The sequence below is a fragment of the Fonticula alba genome (genome assembly GCF_000388065.1).
Source record: "Fonticula alba strain ATCC 38817 unplaced genomic scaffold supercont2.2, whole genome shotgun sequence".
Lineage (NCBI taxonomy): Eukaryota > Rotosphaerida > Fonticulaceae > Fonticula > Fonticula alba.
In genome coordinates, this window is record NW_009242972.1 from 3,816,701 (window position 1) to 3,826,404 (window position 9,704).

Genomic DNA, 9,704 nt, shown 5'->3' on the forward strand with positions numbered 1-9,704 from the left:
GCTCCTCCGCTCCTCCGCTCCTCTGCTCCTCTGCTCCTCCGCCCCTCCGCTCCTCCGCTCCTCTGCTCCTCCACTCCTCTGCTCCTCTGCTCCTCATCCATATGATCGATGCTAACGTGCTTTCCTTGCTCCGTCGATGCAGGATCCCTGATGTTGGCATTCGGAACTTGGTTCGGCAGATGATTTCCCTCAACATCAGGGAGCGGTGCTCGGTGCTCAATCACCAATCAAACTTCATGGTCAGCGGGCCATTCCCCCAGTTCTTCGACACCTATCACCTTGTGCGACCCTTTTTCCTTCTTTTTTTTTCATTCCATCTCTTGCCATTCCTCGGCACTGCCCCTGGCTTCGGCGCCCGTGCTAATCGGCTTCTCCTTGCCATCTTTCCTTGACCAATCCCCCTCTTTCTCGCTCGCCCGTCGCTCCCTCTCGCCGTCTTGTGGTGCGGGCATGCGCGCACGCGTGCTCCTTCCTTCGGGGGGGGGGACCCACAGCTTGCCAAGTCGTTTGTCGATCACTCGGGAGGCCTTGGCAGCCCCCTCACCTCGGAGGACCGTCTGGCTCAGCTCCATACCATGTTCGATGCCCTCGTCAATCTGGTGGCCGACTCCGCCTCGCCCGGGCCCCGGGCCATTTCGCCATCGCAGTCGGCCGAACCTCTGAATGTCGCACAGCCAAATTCCCCCAAGGGCGCCTCTGGCCCCTGGAGGCCCCCGCATCCCCGGGACTTCCCATGTGTGCCGTCTTTGCATTTGGAATCCTTCCCGCTGGGATGGTTCTCCCTCTCACAGCCCATGTACGCCTTCCGAGGCTTTTTTTTTCTGTCACTCCCGGGCGCACCTTCCCCTCCTGCTGTTGGCCCGTCTCACACACTGGTGTGCCTTCCCTCTCACCGCCCTCCCTTCTCCGGCCCGGCCACAGGCGCCTCCCCTCGGTCTCGACCAAGTCGGCCAACGGCTTTTTGCTGCTACTCTCGATTGTCACGAGCACCGTGCAAACGCTCACCTCGGCTCGGTATCGGGCCCTGGCCTTGGAGCTGCTGCTGGTCCTGTCGGTCGGCTTGCCGGACCACATCCGCCTGACGCGCGTCCTGCCCTACATCCTGGCTCTCGGCCAGCGGTCGCCCACGGTGACCGAACTCTCGCGCGTCTACTTCGCGGTCTTCCAGCTTTTCTCCATGATCAAGCTTCCGACCCCCTTCTCCTACCAGATGCTGGTGTACTATGCGCTGCCGCAGCTGCGTGACATGCTCCCCCAGCCAGCCCACTGGTATGACCTGCTGTATTCCACCTGGTCACGCTGCCTGGGCCTGGCGGCGCGCTTCGCCGCGCGGTTCTTCTCCGCGGCACACAGCATCCAGTCGACAAGCGCCGGGACCCGGTCGGCTGACTCTGGCATGGAGATCACCCCCCCCACGGCCAACAACCCCCTGGCCTTTGCCTTCCATGCGGCCGGGGAGCTGGATCAGCTCCGGGACTTCTTCAATCAGCAGGTCAAGGAACTGAGCGACTCGCCGAATTTGCTGGTCACCCGGGCGTTGCTGCTCTCCCTGCCGGACATTGCCCTGTTGTATCCCTTTGGCCCGGCGCTGGACTCGCAATTGGCCAACAGCTCAGATCACAACAGCCAAATGTCCGACAAGCAGCTGCAATTGCAAATGTTCCTGCCCACCTTCTTCAGCAAGCAGCAGGATCGCAGCTTCCGCGTGTCGCTTGTCGAAACGGCCCTCTACGTGGGAGCCATGCTGGACGCTCGTCGAGGCCACTACCTGGAGACCAACCTCCTGCACATCATCTTCGCGCAGTTTCACCTGACCAGCTCCTTCCCGCTGTCCATCACCGCGGCGGTGGCGGCGGCGGCGGCGACCGCAGCCGCGGCCGACAATGGCCCGGAGGGTGGCATCGGCCACGGGGAGGATCAATCCCCGGGCTCGGCCATGGCCCGGCAGCAGCATCCCTCGACCGGGGCCATGCCCCCGCTGGAGCTGTACTTTGCCTCGAGCTTCCTGGATGATTCGCAGCTCTCGGCGGCCGCCTGTTCGGCTCTCGGCCGGGCTCTGGAGCTGGGGTTCCTGTCGAGCCCGATGCTCATTCAATCGATCGTGGAGCATGTGCTGCCCTTCTTGGCCCTGCGGCCGGTGGCTCTGCGCCAGGCCGCGGTGTATTGCGTGGCGCGAGCCTTCCTGGCCTTGCCGGATCCGGTGTCGCGCATCTACCTGCTGGCTCCGTTGCTGGTGCCCTTCGTTCGGTATCCAGTTCTTGGGCTCGTGGCGCCCGAGGGCCCGGAGGCACGGGACCTCCAAGCCGGGGCATCGTCCAATCCGCACTTGCGCCGACGCTACCTCCACCTGCTGGAGCGTCGGCTTCTGGAGGCCCTTCTGCCGCCGCTGACTGCGCGGCAGCTGAATGACCTGCTCAACCGCACCTGCATCATGATTGCCGGGGCCGGCAGTGGGGTTGGCGGCACGAGGCCCCTATCGATGGCCGCGGCGCCCGGGACCAGCGGCCCGATGGGCGGCTCGGCCGGCGGCCCGACCGATCCCACGGAGCAACTGCGGCAAGCGCTGGCCGCCGACGCGACCGCCGATCGGCGCCTGCTGTCCTTCGTCAAGTACATGCACCAGCTGGCCCGGTCGCTGCCGAAGTTGCCGGATCTGCCACGTGCCCCTGCTGGCCTGGCCCCCTCGGCGGCCGGGACCAATGTCCTGGTGTCTCGGCCCTCTGGCGGCATGGGCGCCACCAGGGACCCGGGCACCGAGGCCCCCCCTCCGGGCACCGGGGTGTATACGGTCAACTCGAGCAACATCTATGCCGGGGAAAGTCCCCAAGCCTTGGCCGATATGAATCCCAGTCGTGCATTGAACCTGGCGCCGGCCGGGCGCCCGGGGCCTGGCGATGGGGATACTTTGTATGCGGAGTTTGACCTGTGGCCGGCACTCCCAAGTGACAGCGGCGCCGAGGGTGGCGCTGGAACCTATGGGATGGGCCCGCCTCCAGGGCTGCCCCCGGCGGCGGATGCCCGCCGCGCGGCCGACGCCGAGGCGGCCCTCGCTGCCCCCTCTGGGGTGCTGTTCATGCTTCCGGCTCCCGATGGGCTGACGGTGACCCGGCTGCTGCCGCAGCTGCCAACCATGCCGGTCATGCTGCCGGCCAGCAGTGTCGCCGGTCCGGGCAAGCGCCAGTCGGCCAATGGATATGCCCGGTCAGGGTCTACGGCGGCGGCGGCGGCGGCGGCGGCGGCGGCTGCGGCGGCGGCGGCCGCCGCCGAGCCTCCCGGGCTGGTGCTTGGGTCGCCGATTTCCGAGGTGTCCGCGGCAGCCGCGGCCACCGGGCTTTTGCCCCCGCAGCTGACTCGGCCGGCCGGTGCGGGGCCTCAATTCCCGCTGGGAATGCCCGACGCAGTGACCACCCTCCCCGGACGCCACCACCATGGGACGATCCTCCACCATCGGAGTGCCATCACCCACCTGGTCACCAGCCCGGACCAGGGGTTCCTCCTGTCGGCCGATTCCTCCGGGCGCCTTTGCCTCTGGCGGGTGGCCGGTTTGCATGCCAGCAGCTGGCCCGTGCTGGTCAGTGAGTGCGACTTGCGTGCCCGGCCGACGGCCGTCGTCTTTGTCCCGGTGGCCGCGTGCCCCGGGTGGAGCGCGGCCGGCCAGGCGGCGATTGGGCACTGCCTTGTGGCCGTGGCCACCGGCGACGGGCTGGTCCGGTTGCTGGACTTCGGCCAGCCGCTCGAGGTGGTTTCGATCAGCAACGGGACTCCTGTCATGGCGGGATCCGGGTCGGCGCTCCCCACGGCCGCGGTGATGACGCTGGCGGTCTGGCGCGCGCCCCTGCTGCCCGACAGTATGGGGCTGCCCTTCCCCCGGGCCGGGGGGACCACCCCTTCCAAGGATGGCCCCACCCCGGATCCGGTCACCGCACTGGCCGTGGTCCTCACGAGTCGGGGCTCCGGGCAGCCGCGCTACCTCCTGGTGCAGGGGACCTTCGCCGGGCGCATGTACGCGCTGGATCTGGTGACCGGGCGCCGGGCCTGGGAGACACGCATTGCCGGGCCCGTGGCCCCGATTCAGGCCCTGGTGGCCGAGCCGGCGGTCAGCGTTGCCCCCTTCCTCGGTCAGGAAACCGCCTCATCGGTCATCGGCCAGTGCCTCGGGGCCACCAGGGCCGGGATGGCCGGGATGGCCGGCGGCCTGGGTGAACATCCCGGAGCCGGCCATCACTCGGCGTCGGGCTCCTCCGGGGGACCGGGGCCCGGCGGTCCTGGTGGCATGGGCTCCTCCGGGCCGGGTGGCTCCGGTGTCGGGCCGGCCGGTCCCGCCGGCGGCTCGGGAGCCTCCTCGCACGGTGGCCCTGGGGCCTCGTCCTCGGTCAGCGGGTCCTCCAGCTCCTCCGGGTCGGGCCTGGTGGGCGTGTCGCCATCCAGTGGTGGCACCGGTGGCGGGTCCACCTCAGCCGGGCTGGCCGGGACCGGGGACTCGCGCGGCGGCTCGGCCAGCGGAGGCATCGGCCCCGGTGGGTCTGGGGGATCGCACTCCTCCACCGGGGCCACGCCCAACCCGCTTGGTGGCCCGGGGCTGTCGTCCGGATCCGGTGTCGGGTCCGCCGGCGGCGGCCTCGGCGGGTCTGCTGGCCTCGGCGGTGCCGAGGCTGATGCCTTCCTGAATGTCGGGTGCACCGTGCCCGCCGTGAGCTCATGGCTGGTGGCGGTGACGCGCACGGCGCGGGTGTCTCTTTTCGACATTCGAAATGGGGTGCTGCCAATTGAGCTGACCGATGGCCGGCGCTCGGCCCCGGTGCCGACACTGACTCGAGCGCATTCGGCCGTGGCGCATCCGCTGCTGGCGGCCACCATCCTGGTGGCTGGCGACCAGCCGGAGGTGGTGCAGTTGGATTTGGAGCGCCTGGCCCGGCGCCAAGCCGAGCCGCAGACGTGCGTCTACTCGCTGGCCGGGCGCTCGGATCGCAATGCCTCGCGAGCGGCGGCCCCGGGGAAGTCCTTCGGCCAGGCCCCGACCGGCGAGGTCCGGGCTCTGGCGGCCGCCGGGCCGGGGATCGTGCGCCTGCGTGGGCGCATGCTCAGTCCAACCTTCGACCAGGCCATTGGCCAGCTGCTTAGCCAAGGCCCCGGGGGGCCTGGGCCTGGTAGCACTCTGTCCCCCAGCCGGTCGGGCTTCCTGTGTGTCAATTGCCTGGGTGGGTTGTCCCTGCCGGCGCCCCTGTGCCAGAGCCCTGGTGCGCTGGCGGCGGCGGCGGCGGCGGCGGCGGCCGGCACCGCCGGGGCCGTGCTGCCCAGCACGGACTCGCCCTCCGGCGATGCTGCCGACCCGGCGGCTCAGCAGCTGGACCTGCCGCGGACATACTGCGCCAACTTTGCCCAATGCGTTGGGGCCCTGGCGTACATGGTTGCCGCCGGGTCCTCGCGTCACATTTGGCAATTCCAGCTGGGTGCTCCCTTCAACACGGCCCTTGTTTCGTCCTCGGTGGGGGCTTTCTCCCGGATGACGGAGCTCGTGAACTTCGCCCCGGTGGGCCCGGTTCCTCCGGGATCGGCCAGCCTCTCGATTGAAGAGCAGCTGTCGGCGGCCTTCGAGCTGTCACACGACCTGCCGGGGATGATGGGGTCCCGCCCGGCGCGTCTGCGTCTGGGACCGGCGGGCTCGCCGGTTTTGCGGATCGACACTCAGCCGACCACCGACCTGACGGCCGGCTTTGGGGACGTCTTCAGCCAGGTGCCGGAGCGCGATGCCCGGCGTCCGGCCGGGGCGCCGCCGGACTCGCTGGCTGCGCTGGCCCTGCGCACCAGCCACCATGACACCATCACGGCTTTGTGCATTGTTGAGCGCGCTCCGGGAGCCGGGGCCGGCATGCCGGCGGCCATGGGCTCCGGCCCGGGGCTGGGCTCGGTCTCGGGGTCCGGCATGGCCGGCGGCCCTGCCCCCGGCGACATGGGCCCCGGCCCCGGTGGTAGTCCTGGCGGCGTGCTGGTGCCGGGGGGCAGTGGGTCGGGCATGGGGGTCACTCCGTCCGGTGCTCCCTTCCAGGCAGGCCGCGGCCGGGCCAACAGCATGCCGGCCCCCATCCGGCGGCTCCGTATGGGCTGCTGGGCCTCGGGGGAGGCCTGCATACCATGCGGACGTACTACCTCCGTGGGGCAGACTCTTCGGCCGGGATGGGCCGTACAGCGGCCTGGCCCGGGGCCGGGAGGATGCCGTCAACCGGGTCCAGCGGCACTGGCAGTCGGGCCAAGAGCGGTAGCAGTAGCAGCATCGAATCGCCGCTGTCAAGCGCCGGGGCTCGGGCCTCAGGCCCAGGAAGCTCGCTTGCTCCGGATGCCGGGGCCACCGAGACCAATCTCCTGTCCCTGATGTACGACCCGCTGACCCTGCAGCCGCTCTCGCTGCACACGCCCTTCAGCCAGTTTGTCGTGTCGGGCAGCCGCGACGGAACCATCTACATCTGGATCTAGGGCCAAGGGACACGGTGTGTCTCGCTGCCGAGAATGAATCGCCCTCTTTTTCGAGTCCTCCCTTTGCTTGCGTGTGCGTGTGCGTGCGCGTGTGCGTGTGCGTGCGCGTGCGCGTGCGCGTGCGCGTGTGCGTGTGCGTGCGCGTGCGCGTGCGCGTGTGCGGCGCGGCGGTAGTGTGTCTGGGAGGGGGGCGAGGGGGGGGGGGGGGGGGGGAACTACCAGCAATATGGCTCGTCCTGCGACTTGAGGAGACAAGACTCGGTAACGGCAGGGCATGCATGTATTCCGGGTTGTAGGTTCCAGCAACACATACCCAAAGGGATCTTCGGCTGCCCAGGGCGAAAGTACACACATACATACATACGCGCGCGCGCGCACCGAGAAGCGGACCCGCGCTCGTGAACCGAGCCGCCATCCACCGGCTGCAATGGCTGGTGTTTCGCTTTGTGCATTTGCACGTACGTGCGCGGCCCCCCCCCCCCCCCCCGCCGTCTTGTCCTGCGGGGATAATATACATACGCACACACGCACACGCACACGCACACACGAAAGTACATAAGAAGACGCTGTGCAGGAAAAGGAAATTTGATATATATTCAAAATTGAGAAAAGGGGGATATCTCTAGGGCAGGCACAGGCATGCGGCATTTCGTGCTCTGAGGAGGCGCACGCGCACGCACGCAGTGTATGGGGATTTTTTGTTCCCCACTCAATCTCTCTCTGTCTCTTCCTGGGGGTCTTCTACTCGCCGCCGCCTCCTCCTCCGTTGCCCTGTGCTCGGGCCCGCGCCAGGATACTCAGGCCCGGCGCGGGGCACCGTAGCGCATGCACCCGCAAGCAAACACCAGGCGTGTGGCTGATGCAGGGAAGAGCGGCGGGAGAAAGAGGAGAAGCGAGAGCAGGAAAGGTAAAGAGGGGGAGAGATGCCGAAGACCGGAAAAGCAGGAGAAATGGCGGGGTGCGGAAAGGGGGGGGGGAGGGCCTCGCCCGCTTCCATCCACGTGGTACACATACCGCGCGTGCCCGTGTGTGCGCGCGATCAGCACGCTCCGTGAGCCAGGGAAGGGGGAAGAAGAAGGGCGAGCGGGGAGGGGGGACAACGAGGGGGATAGCGAGCACGCGGGAACGCTTCTCCTCCTCGGGTCTTTTGCAGCAGAGCACAGAGGAGGAAAGAGAGGGGGGGAGGGGACGAAGAGGGCCGCCCCGCCGCCGGAGAGGGAGGGGTGGTTCTCTCTTGCTCGTCGTGCGCCTCTCGGGCGCACGCGCGCAAAAGGGGAAATCAAAAAGAAAATCGAGGGAAGAACAAGCAAGCATCCCAGCAGGAAGACAGCGCGCGGCATACTCTGCTGCGCATGGCGTTTGCTGCCTGCTGCTCGGATCGAGGAGGAGGAAAAGGATCGCAACCGGCGCATGGCCGCGCGCGGGGGCGCACATGCTCCGCCTGCAATCATCCCCCACGAATGACACGCAGAGAGGGAGGAGGGAGGAGGGGACAGGGGGAAGGGAGGGGCGCCTTGGGCGGGGAAAGGAGACGGGAGAGGGGGGAAGGGCGGCGCGCCTCTCCGACGCAGCGTGAGAGGAAGAGGAGCGCCTTTCCGGGCTTCCGTCTTCACCCAAAAGCCCAGACACTCTAGTAGCGCCTTTCCTCTCGCCCTCTCGCCCTTTCACACTCTATATCTCGCACCCTCGCTGGGGCTTCTCACAGAGGCCAGGTGGCTCTCTTGCGCGTGGCCAGGCACGCGGCGCTGCTGTTCCGCCCGCTCCGAATCCCCCGCCCGCTCCGAATCCCCCGCCCGCTCCGAATCCCCCGCCCGCTCCGAACCCCCCGCCCTGGCGGTGGCCATGGATGCAGCATGCACCCCCGCGGAAAGGACGAGGAAGCGGGGGGGGGGGGGGGCAGGGGAAGGGGGGAGAGAGAAAGGCGCCAGGCAGGAGCCTTACACATCAGCCTCGCCTGGGGTAGAGGATGACGCAGCGTCGGCCGGGGCGTCGGCCTTGCCGGTCGCGGCATCCATCGGCAGCGAGGCATCCGCATGCTCAGCAGCACCGGAGGCCGCGCCGGCCGTGTTGAGCTCGGCCGCGGCGGCAGGAGTCCCACCGGCGGCAGGCTCGACAATGACGCCCTCGAGGGCCGGGGAATCTGAAGAAGAGGGCCCAGGAGCGGCCTGAGCAGCGGCCAGGGCAGCGGCGGTCTCCTTGCGCTGCTTGGCCTTGCGCTGCTTCTGGGACTCCTCGATGTCGGCGGCGGCCGCATTGGCCACCTCCACCAGGAAGCGGTTGCCACTCGGGGTCATGGCCCAAGACCGGACCAGGTTGTCCAACTGCAGGCGGCACTCGCGCTGGGCATCGCGCAGCAGATCGCGCGGAACATCCGGCACAGTCACCGAGGGGGAGGACGAGCCCGGGACCTCAGGCAGGGACTTGAACTTCCGGAGGATCTCATTCCGGATGGAGGAGTCGATGTTGATCTCCAGGTCGGCGCCAGCACGGATGTGCTTGTCCAAGATGCGACGCATCTCCGAGTGACGGACCTCCGGCGTGCGGACATGCCAGTCACGGGCAAAGTTGTCGGCAGTCCGGTAGAAAATCAGAATCTCCGAGCACCAGGACCGGACGCAGAAGTTCTCAAAGTCATCCATGCAGGCGGTGGTGCCGCGATTGATGATGTCCTTGTAGAGGAACCGGCGCATGCGGGGGCGCGAGCCGGAGGAGGTATTCCGAGTGGGCATGCCGGTGGTCTTCTTGGTGTCGAGCTTGGCCCCATCCGAGGCCTTGGCCCCCGAGGCGGCGGCATAGTTGTCGGCCGAGGCCAGATCCCCGGAGGTGGAGGTGGCGGTGTCGTTGCCGCTGGACCCGGCGCCATTCTGCGTGAGGCTGGTGGTATCCTGGCCGGCGCCAGACCCGTGGGTGGCCTTGCCCATGTCGGCCATCATGATGTCACCGCTGAGGGAGGCGGAGCCGTTGCTGCTGGCGTTGCGCTCGCGAGCCTTGATGAAGCGATCAACCTCCGAGCGGGACATGCTGGTCTTGGTGAGCTGGACGAAGAGCGGCGTGTAGGACAGGTAGACCGGGTACAGGCAGATGAAGACGCAGTAGAAGGCGAGACTCCAAAGGACGATGATCGAGGGATCGAAGAGGAAGGTGAAGCGGACGATGAACCAGAAGACGTTCAGAGCAACGGCGATGATGAGACAGATCTAAGACCGGAGCAAGGGGCAGGGGGAGGGGGGGGG

General features: G+C 68.0%; 3 protein-coding genes across 3 annotated transcripts in view; 2 read left to right on the forward strand and 1 right to left on the reverse strand.

The window, feature by feature from the left end:
- The window catches only part of H696_01790 (serine/threonine protein kinase), a gene marked incomplete at its 3' end in the record, with an annotated part of 8,622 nt that extends 2,151 nt beyond the window's left edge, over nucleotides 1–6,471 (forward strand). The window contains exons 5-8 of the mRNA XM_009495698.1: nucleotides 143–281; nucleotides 495–796; nucleotides 922–6,027; nucleotides 6,051–6,471. Coding sequence (XP_009493973.1) covers nucleotides 143–281; nucleotides 495–796; nucleotides 922–6,027; nucleotides 6,051–6,471 — 5,968 coding nt within the window. The remainder of the gene's footprint in view (nucleotides 1–142; nucleotides 282–494; nucleotides 797–921; nucleotides 6,028–6,050) is intronic.
- Nucleotides 6,472–7,038: 567 nt separating this feature from the next.
- On the forward strand, nucleotides 7,039–8,296 carry H696_01791 (hypothetical protein). The gene has a single exon (XM_009495699.1). It carries the CDS (start codon nucleotides 7,331–7,333, stop codon nucleotides 8,045–8,047), a length of 717 nt encoding a protein of 238 aa, XP_009493974.1. The 5' UTR covers nucleotides 7,039–7,330; the 3' UTR covers nucleotides 8,048–8,296.
- A 55-nt stretch (nucleotides 8,297–8,351) lies between these two features.
- Nucleotides 8,352–9,704, reverse strand: part of H696_01792 (hypothetical protein) — a 6,644-nt gene continuing 5,291 nt past the window's right edge. The window contains exon 5 of the mRNA XM_009495700.1: nucleotides 8,352–9,668. Coding sequence (XP_009493975.1) covers nucleotides 8,409–9,668 — 1,260 coding nt within the window. The 3' untranslated portion in view covers nucleotides 8,352–8,408. The remainder of the gene's footprint in view (nucleotides 9,669–9,704) is intronic.